General features: G+C 43.0%; 1 protein-coding gene across 1 annotated transcript in view; it reads right to left on the bottom strand.

The window, feature by feature from the left end:
- Window positions 1-10,709: 10,709 nt before the first annotated feature.
- Window positions 10,710-15,768, bottom strand: part of LOC113006978 (protein NLRC3-like) — a 34,391-nt gene continuing 29,332 nt past the window's right edge. The window contains exons 7-9 of the mRNA XM_026143258.1: window positions 13,960-14,133; window positions 11,394-11,440; window positions 10,710-11,239 (exon numbers count right to left, since the gene is read on the bottom strand). Coding sequence (XP_025999043.1) covers window positions 10,710-11,239; window positions 11,394-11,440; window positions 13,960-14,133 — 751 coding nt within the window. The remainder of the gene's footprint in view (window positions 11,240-11,393; window positions 11,441-13,959; window positions 14,134-15,768) is intronic.

Raw genomic sequence — 15,768 nt, 5'->3', positions numbered from 1 at the left:
AAAGACGTCCTTTTGATAGAAATTTGGACCTATTTCACTGCTCAATAATGATCATAAAATAATTGCTATGTCTGGTTAAAAAATTAAAATGTGCACTTAATGATATTATTGATGAAACACATTCTGGTTTTATGACTGGGCAGACACATAACAAACAACATAATAATTAATATTTTTGGTCATTCAGGTTTAATCACAGATAATAGTTTCATTCTTTTTTTGGATTTTTATAAAGTTTTCAACTCCATTGAACATGAATTCATGTTCAGCGCACTTGATATTTTTGGTTTTGGAAATATGTTTAAAAAATCCATTCAAACTTTATATGCAGATGCAAAAAGCTCAATCAAACTCCTGTATGGTACAACGAAGAGATTTGATATCAACCGTGGGATCCGTCAAGGTTGTCCGATTTCGGCATATCTTTTCCTTCTTCCTATGCAGACTTTCTATTCATTTTAAAAACAGCAGTGTAATGTTGCTGGCAGAACTTTATCTATTACTCAACTAGCGGATGACACAATACTTTTTTAAAAGGATAAATCTCAAATTGGTGAAGCTCTCAAAGTCATCAAAAATTTCTCAATAGCCTCTGGTCTCCAACGCAACATTCCAAAATGTGATCTTTTCACAGTTAAATGCTGCACAGATACTATTATATCAGGTGTTCCTGTTAAAGATAAGGCTAAATATCTTGGTATTATCATTCAAAAAGACCAAGATGCTAGATTATCTGAACATTTAGTCCCTCATAACTTCAATATAACAAAGATTTAATCTTTGGCTTCAAAGGGATTTATCCATCAGTGGAAGATCCTTGGTAGCCAAAGTTGAAGGCCTTTCCAGACTTTCCCTTTCCCTGATGTTAAATATGGACTTTTTTTTTAAGGTACCTGGTTTGTTTTCTCCCTGTAAACACACAGGACTGATCACACCTGTGGTTCAGGTAAATACCTGAGTGATGACATGTTTCTGAGTCTCAGGTGAGTGTGAGGGAGCTCTGCTGCCCTCTAGTGACTGTTCACCGGGAACACATGGGCGGTGATTTATTTAAACTTTATTTAAAAAGTGAGTGCCAGCAGACACTGATAAACATAGTTGTTAACAGGATGTCTCATCAATATCAACATGAATCGTCATTGTTGTGTCCTTGAAGATAAAACAGGAAACCCACAGTTGGATCTCTGTGACCCAGACTTATGTATGTTGATCTTTCTGGTTGTCGTGACTGTATTTCTTCTACGTTTAGTGTTTGTATTTTCTGCTTTTAGGTTTGTTATGTAATCTTTAGGTTTATGTCATCATGTCTGCCATCTTTACTGCCTCCTGTGTTTCTCGTGTTTGATGTTCCCTCTCTGTCTCTCCTGACCAGACTTCATGAGGGTGGTCTGAGGGCCCGACATCCTCTAGTGCAGTGGTGTCAAAAGTAGTCCTTTTGCACCATGACAAGCTGTGACATGCATCAAATGACTGAACTACCATTCAGCATGCAGGCAAGTTCTATAGCAGGTATGTCCAACTCCAGGTCCCAAGGGTCGGCATCCTGCAGGTTTTAGATGTGTCCTGTTCTTCCAACACAGCTGATTTAAAGGGCTAAATGACCATTTCAACATGTCTTGAAGTAATGAACTAATCACTTAGGTGGTCTATCTAAAACCTGCTGGACACCAGTCCTCGGGGCCTGGAGTTCCCACCCCTGTTCTACAGAGTCTTGCAAATGACCTACTAATTTTATTCAGGTGTGTTGCAGCAGGAACAGGTAAAAGTTTCGAGGGCTGGAGTTTGACCCCTGTGCTCACTGCCCGGCACCATGGAGCCTGACTGGCATTTGCCATAGAATACCAGAATTATTATAATTTTACTTTACTACAGTCTATTTTAACCTGGTGCTATGATGCACTGAGGAATGTGAATCTTATGTGTGTGTGAACATAACCCGATTATTAAAGCTTTAGTGTTGTCTGTGCCTTCTGTTTTTCAATTCATTCTTCATGAATTAATCCGATCCTTGTAAAAAGAAAACATGAATATTCTGCTTTCTGCTCTGTATAGGGTTGCCAACTCCCTGAAAAATAAATAAGGGACACCTCGTGGCCAGGGCTGGGCGACCCAGTTGTCTTCACCCTTCCCAGTGTGGTGAATTTTCTAGCTCTTTTTTTGTGTGTGAAATTATTTTTTTAACCCTTTGACTTGAATTTGATTTAAGTAGATGTGTATTCTTTGTGATATGAACACATGTGAAACAAATGATCATTTAGCCATTTATTTTTAGCTCAAAATGACAACATTAACACATAAAACAGGTCTCTTTCTTAAACAGAAGCCTGTCATGCTTAACTTTTGAGAATATAAGTAAATCTTTCTTTAAAAGAACTCTGTCCTGCTTAACTTAAAATAATAGAAAACAATAGAAAGAAAAACATTCTTGTAACAGTGCACATTTAGTGCATTTAGTACAATTGGCTTCAGCTGAGGTATTATTTCAGCTTTTCTAAAGCTAATCAGCTGCTCCCGTTTGAAAACCCGCTTGTTCCCATGAGTACGCATCTTAACTCATCATCATTATTCATCTATGTATTACTTTTATGTATTAGTCATCTATTTGTTGTAATCATCTATCCTTGCAGTCGTTTATTACACAAAATAAATTATATTATCACACTTCTGGCCACATAGCGCTGATATTCACTGCACATGCCCATATTAACTTTTTCCAGCCAGGTGTTTTCCTTTTCCCATTCTTCCCTTTCTCTGAGGGGAACAAACATTGCTGCTCTAATGCTGGGCTCACACTGTGCGGTTTTAGGCCCATTTTGAGCCGATTTTTGAGTGATCGGACCGATTTTGGCCTTCATCGTGTAGTATACGTGGGGTAACGAGAAGTGATTAACACCTCACGACCAGCTCCCGATCATCAATCGCTCGTGAGGGTCTCACCACAGCCGCTCACACTGCTCGCGCGCAAACACGTAAACGTTGGTGTAAAAGACGGAGCAGCACGGCTGTGCAGCGTGTGATCTGGACACAAGCGATGGAGGCACAACTTGTAGAACTTTGAAAAGCTCATCCGAGCCTTTTCGATGTGGCCTCACAAAATTATCACGACCACAACAACCGTGAAAATAGTTGTATTTACATGCTGCTCAGTCACAGCTGCCTGATCATGTTTTTCATTAGCAATTTAGCAAAGTTGATGGTGGTGGTGTGTCTGTGTGAGTGAGAGACAGAGAGAGCGAGCGACAGATTTTCTGTTATAACCTTAATTTTATGGACGCACAGTGTGAGCACTCAGGTCGCATCAGAGCATCGGGCGGTATAGTGTGAGACCTGCATCGTGACCTACCAACGTCTAACCCCTGCGAGTCAATCGTGCAGTTTGAGCAGGAGCTGAATAACGTGACTGAAAAAATCGCACAGTGTCTGCCCAGCTTTAGGTGTACTGTCGTCCGAGACTTGCACCGCAGTGACGGCGTTTGTTTCCCTGTTGGCCATGCTTCTTGTTGTGGTCATCTGTTGTCTTCCGGTATTTTCTCCGTAAGCGACCTTTCCTCGACCAATGAGATGAGCGGTAATCTGAATTGTCATACTCGAATTGTCATAAGTGTGCTGTCAGCTCATTGGTCACAAAGCAGGAGAGGGGCTGGGAATTATGTTTTCAAACAAAGCGTTAATTCCATAAACATTTATAGACTACTTTTGATTCTCACTGTATTACGGGACAAAGTGCGTCCCTTATTAGCTCAATACGGGACGTGTACTTTTGTTTCTAAATATGGGACGATTCCGTATTTTAAGGGACGGTTGGCAACCCTAGCTCTGTAGGTCCTCACCTCTGCTGACCAGGAACACCACAAGGCCTAAGATGTGATCTTCTGGACATGTGATCATGTTAATGTGGTTCAGGTCTTCACACACTGAGAACATCCTCTGTCTGATATACATGCTGGTATCACATGATTCATACCTGTGGACCGTAACATCGATGTTGTCTTTTACTACAATATACCAGACGTACCGGGCGATGGAAGCTCTGCTCTTATTTACTTGTTGCCATGGTGAATCCAGGTACCAGAGCTCCATTGAGGTGTAAATTCCAGTTTTCTTTATTCAGGTGGGTTGTTGTGATGTCTGCTAGCAGATGGAAAGTCTAGAACAGAGGAAGTTGCTCATTTTATTTCTACAGGACTGTTTAACTGCTGTGCGAAGCCTTGTGGACTGAACACAGTCATCTGGTTTGTTTTGTGTGCAGTGTGAACTTATTTCAGGTGTATTGTATGTTTGTATAGTCCATTCACTGCTGAACTGAAGTCTAGTTTCCTTTTTTTCTCTTGGACTTTAAAGGAAGGACGGATGAGCAGCATGAAGATCAGAGTTTTGACCTGCTGTGAGACGATCACTGAGGTTTTACTGCATCGTTCTTAACCTGCATCAGGTCAGAAAATGATGTGAGGGGAGATTGTCACATCTTGCAGGAGCTTTCCTCTCCTCAGGAGCTCTCTCTGCAGGAGGGGGAGATACAGGAGAGGTGGAGGAAGATCTCAGCCTGGGTGTTATGTAGTCTGGAAGATGAGTGGATGGTGGGGTGGGTGCAGTTTTCTCTGTGGTGGGGTTGGGTGGACTGTCCTGGGCTCTGTGGGGCCGGGAGGCGCTGCTGCACTGGGCCCCGGTCTGGATGGGCCTGGGCCCCCTTTCCCTGGTGGGTCGCGGAGTATGGGGGTGCCTACTGGGGTCAGCGGGGGAGCTGGCCCCAGGGAGGGGTCACTTGCCCCTCCCTTCCTTCCCTCCCCATCTCCAGCTGCCTCCCTCTTCCCGCTCCACCACAACCACCCACACATGCAGGACCTTGGAGTAGGGGTATGTCACCAGGGTGCAGAGGAGGCTACCCCCCCCCCCCCCCCCTGTCCCCTTCTGGCTGCCTCTGCCTCAATTTTATCCCACAACTTAGACATTCACATTACTCACACTCTCATTACACATACATATAGGATCTTGGGGGTGGGCACGATACACGGAATCCAAAGTACCATCAGGGTGTACACCCCACCCCTGGCGTCGTTGCCCACCTCTCAATGTTAAATACACGTAGACATTGAGGGCTAGCAGGAGGGACCATGCGCTTACCTGCTGCTCTCTGGCAGGTAGCTCCATGCCCTCCTGGGTTTTAAATGCACCTTAGAACACACATGCATCAACACTACAATGAGCGGGTGGAGGGAGGTTTGGAGTCTTCTCTCACCCCCGTTCTCTGCGACCTGCTGGAGCGGGGGGGCTAGGAGGAGGAGTTGGCCGTCCGACTGCGGTCTGGAGTGTGGGGCCTCCCTGCTGCTGCGGAGTCGGGGCGGTCTGCCTCCCCCCACCGCAGGGAAAAGGGTAACACCACCTGGGTCTGGGTGCAGTTCCCCCCTCCAGGTGCAAGGGTACCTAGACCCGGTTTGTAGAGTACGCTTGGGGAGTGTGATCGTGTGTACAGCGTCTCTTTATGTCTGTCTCCACGTTGGTTGAGTGTGGAGTAAGTGCATATGAGAGCATGAGGGTGGGAATGGATGTTTGTATCTGTGTGTTCCTGTATGTCTGTGTCTATATGTCAGGTTGGGTGTCAGGCGCCACCTCTCTGGGGACACCTCAGGCCCTCCAAGGTTTGGAGGCCTATCTCCCCCTACCACCACTTCCCCTGCCAGTGGCGGACCCCCTCAGACATCGGTGCGTTGGTGGTTCTTTGTGTCCGGGGATGGGCGTCCAGGTACACAACGGCTCACTCCTTGGCGGCCGCTTATCGGGGCCTGGAGCCTGGGGCTCGCTCGGGCCACTTCGGAGGTGGGGTGCCCCCGGCCTCTCGGCCTGGGGCTCGGTCACTCAGGCACGGCTGGCTGCCGGCGGAGCTCACGGGCGCGTCACTGCAACTCCCCCTGGCTTCTGCTCCGCGGCTGCTGAGTGAGCCCTCATCTGGGACTCTCCTCAGCTCTTTCTGGGACAGTGGCGCGGCTGCCCCTCTGTTGGTCTTCCTTGGTCTCTTGTGTTCTGGGGGCCTCTGGATGTCTGGAGTTTTGATCTCCTCCATTCCTGCTTCATGCCTTGGAGGACGGGGCTGTGGCCCCCCCACACCCTCTAGCAGATCATTACATGAAGGAACCTTTTAAAAAAAACAAGCGCGTCCATGCTCACAGGTGTACACACGGGTGATCACACCCACAAACTACACCTTTTTGGCTCCTACCTCAAAGCACACTGTGTTCTGTTGATCTTATGTGCTGCACAATAATGTTTAACATTTAGTATTTACTGTCATATTCCCATATATCATTGTGATGTTGTTTATTCTATTACTCTTGTTCTCTTCTGCTTGTTTTCTTTTTTCTTTCTCAGCAGGTGATCCAGGTGATTGATATATGCATTTTTTTTTTCTCTGCCAGTTCTGTTGGTTTTTGTCTTTTGCCCTTCTCCCCCGTCCCTCTTCTCAGCTGTTTCTCTTTCCCTCTTTCTTTCTCCCCTTCTTTCCCCCAGTCAAGTCTGTCCTGTATTCAGTAAGTGAAAATAAAATAAACAATAAAAGGTGAATCAAATGGACCATTACGGCAAGGCTGGGATGGTCAATTTGGTAAAGTAAATCCGTTGGGCATCTTTCTTTGCCTTTAGACAACAATTCTGATGGCAAAAGAGCCAAACGGGACAGGCAAGCAAAAAAAAAGAAAAAAAGAAAATAAAGTATCTGAATTTCAGGAGCCGGACCACGCCTCCGAACTTATCTATGTTCCAGCAAATCTACAAGATGTTCGTTCTCGTTTACGTGAACGTTATGTGTTTCTTTAAAGGCCTAAGATGTTTCTAAGTTACAAATCTTGCATAGATTATTATGCTATTTTAATATAAATAAAAACAAATAACTCAAATGTTTTTGTCTCCTAAAGAGATTTGTGCCTATGGTAATGAATACTCGAATCACACTGTTGTGAGATCCTGGTTCCAGATTCACTTTTGACTTCTAGAGCTAAGCATGGACAAGCATCAGTTTACATCAGTGAACTTACATCAATGCACTCAAAGCAGATCCCTGAGGTCATGTGATCAGGACCCGCTGGCTGTGCAAAATACAAGGCTGAGGATGAAAGGAGACTTTTTTCTGTCTTTATTTTAGCATTTCATTGTAAAGGACTGTAATATTATTCTTATCTTGAATAAAATTGTATTTACTTTATTTACAAAAAAAAAGAAAAAGAAAGAAAATGATGTGAGACCTGATTAAATTTAAAGCCGTGACAGTTTCTCCCGCTCATCATTATCCACTCATTTTTTCCCACGGGACATTAAATATGGACTTTTTTAAATGGACTCTGGTTTGTGTTTCAGCCCGTAAACACACAGGACTGATCACACCTGCGGTTCAGTTAAATATCTGAGTGATAATGTGTTTCTGAGGCTGTGTCCCAATCCAGCAACCGCACGCTTTGGAGTATGCATTTTGAGACCTATTATACACAGCGTCGCAACGACGGCTGTCCCAATCCGAAGTGTACTTCAAATGCATACTCCAAATGCGCTGTCGATTTCCCCAAATTTGAAGTGTGGGCCGGTGCACGCTTAGTGGTACCATATATCCCACAATTCATAGCGCGGCGGGGGGTGTGGATAATTTTGCCAAAAAATACGGCAGACGGCTGAAGCGGAGCGGCCGAAGAGTGAACTTTCAAAAGTAAGTACTGAATATTATGTCACTTATTTATGTCGGCAAAGTTATGTGACATTAGTGACGTTTGTACTAACTTGGTTTTAAAGCCTTTAAAATTTACGCCGTTCAATAGTCGACCTTAATCTTACAGAGAATGTGATGATTTTGTGGATAATTAAAGTCAGTCATATATCCACAAACACAACAAGCTGAAAGTCAGTGATGCTGCTCGGTTTGCAGTCCTGAACATCACGGCACAAGCAGGATCCACTGCACTGTTAATGTGAGCTATGTTATATTGCTGCCTCTGTTTGGTGGTGTCGAGCCAAACGCACTTTAACGTGTGTTTGAACGAGCTGACGGTTCACTCGTTAAGCTGAAAGAAAGATGCTTTAATCACAGCAGTCACACATGTGTCCACTGCACCATCTGGAACTCTTCTTGTTTACACTCGTAATAACACAAACACTAAATCCTGCTTCTCTGGTGTTGTTGTGTAGCAGTGTGTACACCTGAGACTGTCACCTGTCTGTCTGTCCTGCACTCTCTCTCTGTTTCTTTCTCTCTGATTGTGTAATAAAAGTATGAACATGTGTTTATAAGTTACACTTGTGTCTGAATCCTGCAGCTTATCACACATTTCATTTCCATGTGTGACGACTGCAAGTGTCCAGAGTGAGGACAGACTGAGGGACCCACTGCTGCACATCATCTGTGAGGCTTTGCAGCCCTGATGATCCACCAGGACAAACTCAGCAGTGTGTGAGGAAGAGGAGGAGGAAGAGCCAGCAGCAGCTGACAGATGGAGAGAATAGACAGACTGTTCCCTGTTTGTGAAGGACTGCTAGGAAAGTTTAACAAAACTGTCTGTGCTGAATCAGTCTTATTAGGTAATGTTCAAATAATGTGATCATCCCAGTGTTTTCAGTGTGGGAGAAAGTACTCAGGGCCTTCAGGTTACACACCATGAAAGGCAGAAACAAGTTTAATGTTCAGAAACCTAAAGTCTGTATCAGCAGCAGAATGGAGCTAAAATAAATGTTGGTTTCAGTTCTATGAAGCTTTGAGTATTTTGGATCAGTAGCTGCTGTGTTTGTTGCATCATGTTGCTGTAATTGTTTATATGCTTTATATATTCTGAGCTAAGTTGATCTATAGTGTTACATCATATTCTGTAAGGATGTTATGTGTTTGTAGACTTTCTGCCCAGTTTGACCCATTTAGCAGAAGTCAGCTTGGTTCCACTTGCCTCTTACCCGTGATTGCGTCGCTATGGGATAGACAGCATCCTGACCAACTGTGTCACAGTCTGGTATGAGAACTGCTCTGTTGCTGACCGCAAGGCACTGCAGCGGGTGGTGAAAACTGCCTAACGCATCACAGGGACTCCACTTCCTGCAATTGAGGATGCCCACAAGAAGAGATGTCTACGCCCAGCACGCATCATTCTCAGAGACTCCTCTCATCCTGCCAATAAACTCTTCCAGCTCCTCCCCTCCAAAAGGTGCTACAGGACCTTTCAGGCTAAAACCAGCAGGTTTAGGAGGAGCTTCTTCCCCACAGCTGTCACCCTACTGAAGTCAGTCCCCGCTGAACCTTTCCACCCACACCCCCCTATCCCTCCCAATGACCATGATCATGATAGTGTAGTCTCTGTTACAGTGCATACATGGTTCACTGTTATAGTCCGTTCAGAGTACTATATTCATAGCACTCTGTAGATCTGTTTACCACACACCGGTACAGCTGTATATATGTAGCACATATGTATACTTGCTCTCTGTATAGCAATATAAACATCTTGTGGAATATGAAATAGGACCCAAAATGCAGACTGCTTAAGTGGAGGATGAGCTTTATTTACAACCGGATAAGAACAACAAAAGGGGTGGCGAGAAACAGAACGGTAATAACTCTAAACTGGGAAAACTAAACTAAACACGAAACCAGAACACTAACGAGGGTACCTTGCAGGGAGAATGACCAGGAAGCTGGAGGAAATAAACACAGAATGGCGGCGAGGAAAATAACGCAGACGAACCAGCAACTACCATGACAGAAGACACAACTTAAATACACCCAGAGAACACAGGGAGATTACACGCAGGTGGGGAACACAGCTGGGAGTGATTATCGTGACGAGACTAGGGAGGCAAACTGAAAACACTCACATAAGACGCAGACCTTCACAATAAAACAGGAAACACATACACGCAATGACATAACACACCAACTTAACACAGACTGGGGGACACAGAACATAGGAACATGAACAGAAGAATACAAATACCCAAGGTAACCAAAACCACAGAATACTAATAGACTAAACATAAACACGGAGTCACAGACTCCGGACCATGACACATCTGTAGACTTAACTTATTTGTACATAATCTTTTCAGAACTATTCCGACCTTTTCTACACTTACCTGTATATAATCTACTCTTATTGCACTTCTAATCAAAAATAAAGTTTGCATCTAATCAGAAGTGCAAGAGCACTTACTGCTCTTGCACTTCAGAATCAGAATCAGAATCAGAATGGGTTTATTGCCAGATGTTGAGGTTTACAACATTAGGAATTTGCTGCGGTGCTTCAGTGCAAACAATAAGAATTAAAGTGCTATGTAGAAAGAAAGATATGTGCATGAGATATACATGAGATATATACATGAGAATAAGAATTAAGAGTGCTACGTAGAAGGATATATACATGAGTGCAGGTGGTGATCAGTGCCAGACATGAAATGATGCAGTGACACAGCGTAGGGTCATGTGTGAGTGGCGGGGACAGTCATGTGGTTATTGTTCATGTGTCCAACAGCAGAGGGGAAGAAACTGTTCTTGTGGCGAGAGGTTCTGGTGCGAATGGACCGGAGCCTCCTGCCTGAGGGGAGCAGGTCAAACAGACTTCTGATTAGATGCAAACTTTATTTCGTTACCCTGTATTTATACATGTGTAATGACAATAAAGTTGAATCTGAATCCTAATCTGTTCAACCTGTTTCTCTAACAGGAGGACACTCTTTAGACTAAATGATTAAACTCAGCACAGACTCACGGTGGAACCAGAATAAACTCTGAATCCAGGATAAAGAGGTTCAGTGAATGTGGTGTTGAAGGTGTGGAGGTGGATCAGAGTGTCAGAGGAGACTCTGTAGAAGGACAGAGTTCCAGCAGGACAGTCCACATAAACTGCTGCTCTGTTAGAGACGGAGGAGGAGGAGGAGGAGATGAATGTTTTTATGTTATTGTGACAGACACAATAAGGACCATCATCAGAGCAGAATAAACTCCAGGAGTGGTCATTCTTTCCAAACACACAGTTATTATTGACTCCTTTCCTTCTGATTCTTCTGTAACTCACTGTTATACGAACCTCTCCTCTCCACTCGACCTCCCAGTAACAGCGACCAGTCAGACCATCACTACACAGCAGCTGTAGACGATAACCAAATCTGTCTGGATGTTCAGGATATGGCTGAACCTCCTTCACACGTGTCACCTTCCTGTTGTTGTCAGACAGTTGGAGGTTTTTGTGTACTGTGTTTGTGTCGATTGTGAGTTGACAGGAATCTGATGGAGAGAACAAACACAATCCAGCTGCAGTTATTGATCCATCATCTGTTCATTGATTGACACTTTGATGATGACTCCTGACATCAGAATGATGAAGATGGTTGAATGTGTGCTGCTTTGTTTTCATGAATCACATTAAAAACACACTTACACTTCCTCAGACCTGGTCTCAACCATCGGACTCCAGCAGGCTCCACCCTGAAAGGAGGAGGGGGGTCAGAGCAGCACAGTCAGCATGCACACATGGACATTACAGAGTGGCTCCACCATTCTGTAAGCATGTAAGTTGATCTTAAGAAGAACATTTCAAGTGGAGAGAATATTTTATGATCACCAGGATCCTTCCATCTGAGTCATTACTTTTAAAGAGGTGCTGCTATACGAGGGAATATTCCATAGATTATTTATTAGAAACATGTATTAGAAAAGAAATGTGTGATTTCCTTGCACAGCTTTGCCGTCCACCTGGGCCTTACACAGAGTTTCTGTCTGATTTCTCAGACTTTTTATCTCATTTAGTGCTCAGCTCAGATAAAATCATTATTGTGGGTGATTTTAACATCCATGTAGATGCTAAAAATGACAGCCTCAACATGGCATTTAATCTGTTATTAGACTCAATTGGTTTCTCTCAAAATGTAAAAGAACCCACCCACCACTTTAATCACACTCTAGATCTTGTTTTAACATATGGCATAGAAACTGAACATTTAACAGCGTTTCCTGAAAACCCTCTCCCGTCTGATCATTTCCTGATAACATTTACATTTACAATAATTGATTACACAGCGGTGGAGAGTAGACTTTATCAAAGTAGATGTCTTTCTGAAAGCGCTGTAACTAAGTTTAAGAATATAATCCACCCACTGTTATCATCTTCAATGCCCTGTACCAACACAGAGCAGAGCAGCTATCTGAACGCTACCCCAACAGAGGTCGATTATCTTGTTAATAATTTTACCTCGTCACTACGTACGACTCTGGATACTGTAGCTCCAGAGTGCCATTAGTGTGGTTACAGCTAGTGAGCTGCACTCTTTTTGACATACTTTGTACTTTATTGACTAACGCTTGAGTTTTGCTTGTTTCTTTAAACGGTAATAGCGGCTTGTCCATCTCTTTTAGTTAGTATTAATAGAAACTTTAATAAAACTCTTTAATTTAACCTTTTGCCTCCTTGACTCCTTTTTCTGACCCGGACACTTTTTGTTACTTCCCCCTCACCGCCTAGACCCCTCAGGAGAACGTAACAAGTGGGGAACTCTGGAAAACTAAGGTCTCTAATCAGAAGTACCTGACTCCGTGGTATAATTCTCAAACACGTAGCCTAAAGCAGATAACTCGTAAGCTGGAGAGGAAATGGCGTGTCACAAATTTAGAGGATCATCATTTAACCAAATCACAGATGTAACATTATCTACAGCTACTTTTAGTACCATTGATATTCATTTAGACTCTTTTTCTCCAATTGATCTTTCTGAGTTAACTTCAATAATTACTTCCTCCAAACCATCAACGTGTCTTTTAGACCCCATTCCTACAAAACTGCTCTAAGAAGTCCTGCCATTAATTAATTCTTCGATCTTAAATATGATCAACCTATCTCTAATAATCAGCTATGTACCACAGGCCTTCAAGCTGGCTGTAGTTAAACCTTTACTCAAAAAGCATCTCTAGACCCAGCAGTCTTAGCTAATTATAGGCCAATCTCCAACCTTCCTTTCATATCAAACATCCTTGAAAGAGTAGTTGTCAAACAGCTAACAGATCATCTGCAGAGGCTTATTTGAAGAGTTTCAGTCAGGTTTCAGAGCTCATCACAGCACAGAAACAGCTTTAGTGAAGGTTACAAATGATCTTCTTATGGCCTCTGACAGTGGACTCATCTCTGTGCTTGTCCTGCTAGACCTCAGTTCGATACTGTCGACCATAATATCCTATTAGAGCGATTAGAACATGCTGTAGGTATTACAGGTACTGTGCTGCAGTGGTTTGTATCATATCTATCTAATAGACTCCAGTTTGTGCATGTAAATGGAGAGTCCTCTTCACACACTGAGGTTAATTATGGAGTTCCACAGGGTTCAGTGCTAGGACCAATTCTGTTTACATTATACATGCTTCCCTTAGGCAGCATCATTAGAAGACATAGCATACATTTACACTGCTATGCAGATGACACCCAGCTCTATCTGTCCATGAAGCCAGATAACACACACCAATGAGTTAAACTGCAGGAATGTCTTAAAGACATAAAGACCTGGATGGCCGCTAACTTTCTGCTTGTTAATTCAGGTAAAACTGAGGTTATTGTACTCAGCCCTGAAATTCTTAGAAATATAGTCTCTAACCAGATGCGTACTCTGGATGGCATTACCTTGGCCTCCAGTAACACTGTGAGGAACCTTGGAGTCATTTTTGACCAGGACATGTCCTTCAACGCACATATTAAACAAATATGTAAGACTGCGTTCTTCCATTTGTGCAACATCTCTAAAATTACACTGCACTAGACCCTTATGCATTTTACCCTTTGTCACACTTTCTTGTGATTATTTAAGACTACCCATTCATGTTAACTGCTTTTTATAAAAGACATTTGGCTCCACTGATCCCTCCCCTTCAACTGGTTGTCCTTCCTGAACCTGGTTCTGCCAAAGGTTTCATCCTGTCTGTATCATTGTATGGTCTGTACCTCACAATACAAATATCCATACCTGAGAGTGTCCAGTCTCCATTGTGAATCCTTCAGACCAGCTGACAGCAGCTGTGTTCCAGAAATGCCTGGATGATTGTAGCTCAGGTCTAACACTCTCAAATGGGAGGGGTTGGAGTTGAGAGCTGAGACCAGAGAGGTACAGCCTTCTTCTGTTATCATACAACCAGGGACACTGCAGGAAGTGAATAAATAAATACATTCTAATGTATTTTATTTTATTTTACATTAGAGTTTTCCAGGTACTCCAGGTATAAAATATATGCATATGGAAGTAAATAAAGAATGGGTCCTAAGAACTCATTCTTTTTAGGGAAACATTAAATTGATGGCGAACAGATCAAAACACTGACAGAATCCATGGATGGCAGGCTTTTGAGTGTCCTTGCAAAGAAAGGTGGCTATATTGGTCACTGATTTGTTTTTGTTTTGTTTTTGAATGTCAGATATGTATATTTGTGAATGTGGAGATGTTATATTGGTTTCACTGGTAAAAATAAATAATTGAAATGGGTATATATTTGTTTTTTGTTAAGTTGCCTAATAATTATGCACAGTAATAGTCACCTGCACACACAGATATCCCCCTAAAATAGCTAAAACTAAAAACAAACTAAAAACTACTTCCAAAAACATTCAGCTTTGATATTAATGAGTTTTTTGGGTTCATTGAGAACATGGTTGTTGTTCAATAATAAAATTATTCCTCAAAAATACAACTTGCTTAATAATTCTGCACTCCCTGTATAGACACAGACAAACAGGCACACACAGATACGAACATCCATTCCCACCCCCATGCACACATATGCAAATACTCAGCACTCACCCAATGTGGAGACAGACATAAGTAGACACTGTACACACAATCACATTCCCCAGACGTACTCTATACTCCCGGTCTAGGTACCTGTGTGTTCTAAGGTAGCCCTGTCCCCCAGGGCATGAATGGCTCCCCTGCACCCTGGTGACACACCTGCACCCCAAGGCCCTGCATGTGTGGGTGATTGTGGTGGAGCGGGAAGAGGGAGGCAGCTGGGGATGGGGAGGGAAGGAAAGTAGGGGCAAGTGGCCCCTCCCTGGGGCATTCATGTCATTTGATGTTTGAGCTGATAAATAGTAGATCTGAAATTTCTAGATTATTGCTTATTCTACATCTAGCCAAGAGTAATCTAATAATGTATGTTTTAGCCATCCTGAGATAAATTGAAGTGTTGTGTAAATAGTGATGCGTAACTAGTGTTGAAAGTTAGGCAGATCTAATCCTTTTATTCTTGGTCTTTTGTAGTGTTTTTAAGCTGTATCGCCCCCCCCCCCCTTTTTTTTGTGCCCTTTATCACCCTCTTCCCTGCTGTTTTTCTTTCCCTCCCACTCTTTTTTCTCCATTTCCTTTCCAATAGTCATGTCTGTTCCATATGTAACAACTGAAAAATAAAATAAAATACAAAAACAATAAAAACAAAGGTCAATCAAATGGACCAACATGGCAAGGCCGGGATGGTCCACTTGGTATAGTAAACCTGTTGGGTATCTTTCTTGACCTTCAGACAATAATTCTGATGGCAAAAGAACCAAACGGGACCCAAGCTTGAAGGATAGACAGTCCGCAGGGGTGAGAGGGTTTTTTTATATATATATTTGAGAAGGAGAATCCATCTGTCCATTGTCCACCACTTACCCAGGTTCGGTTCATGGGAGCAGCAGAGAAGTCCAGACTCTACCCATCTCTTCTAGCTCAGTAATAATAATAATTATTAATAATATAGTTATCTTGATTCATCATGTTTTGTTAACCTTTTGTATCAGCAAA

The sequence above is a fragment of the Astatotilapia calliptera genome, chromosome 15 (genome assembly GCF_900246225.1).
Source record: "Astatotilapia calliptera chromosome 15, fAstCal1.2, whole genome shotgun sequence".
NCBI classification, from domain to species: domain Eukaryota; kingdom Metazoa; phylum Chordata; class Actinopteri; order Cichliformes; family Cichlidae; genus Astatotilapia; species Astatotilapia calliptera.
Note: the sequence above shows the minus strand (reverse complement) of the source record. Positions and strands in the feature narration are given on the sequence as shown.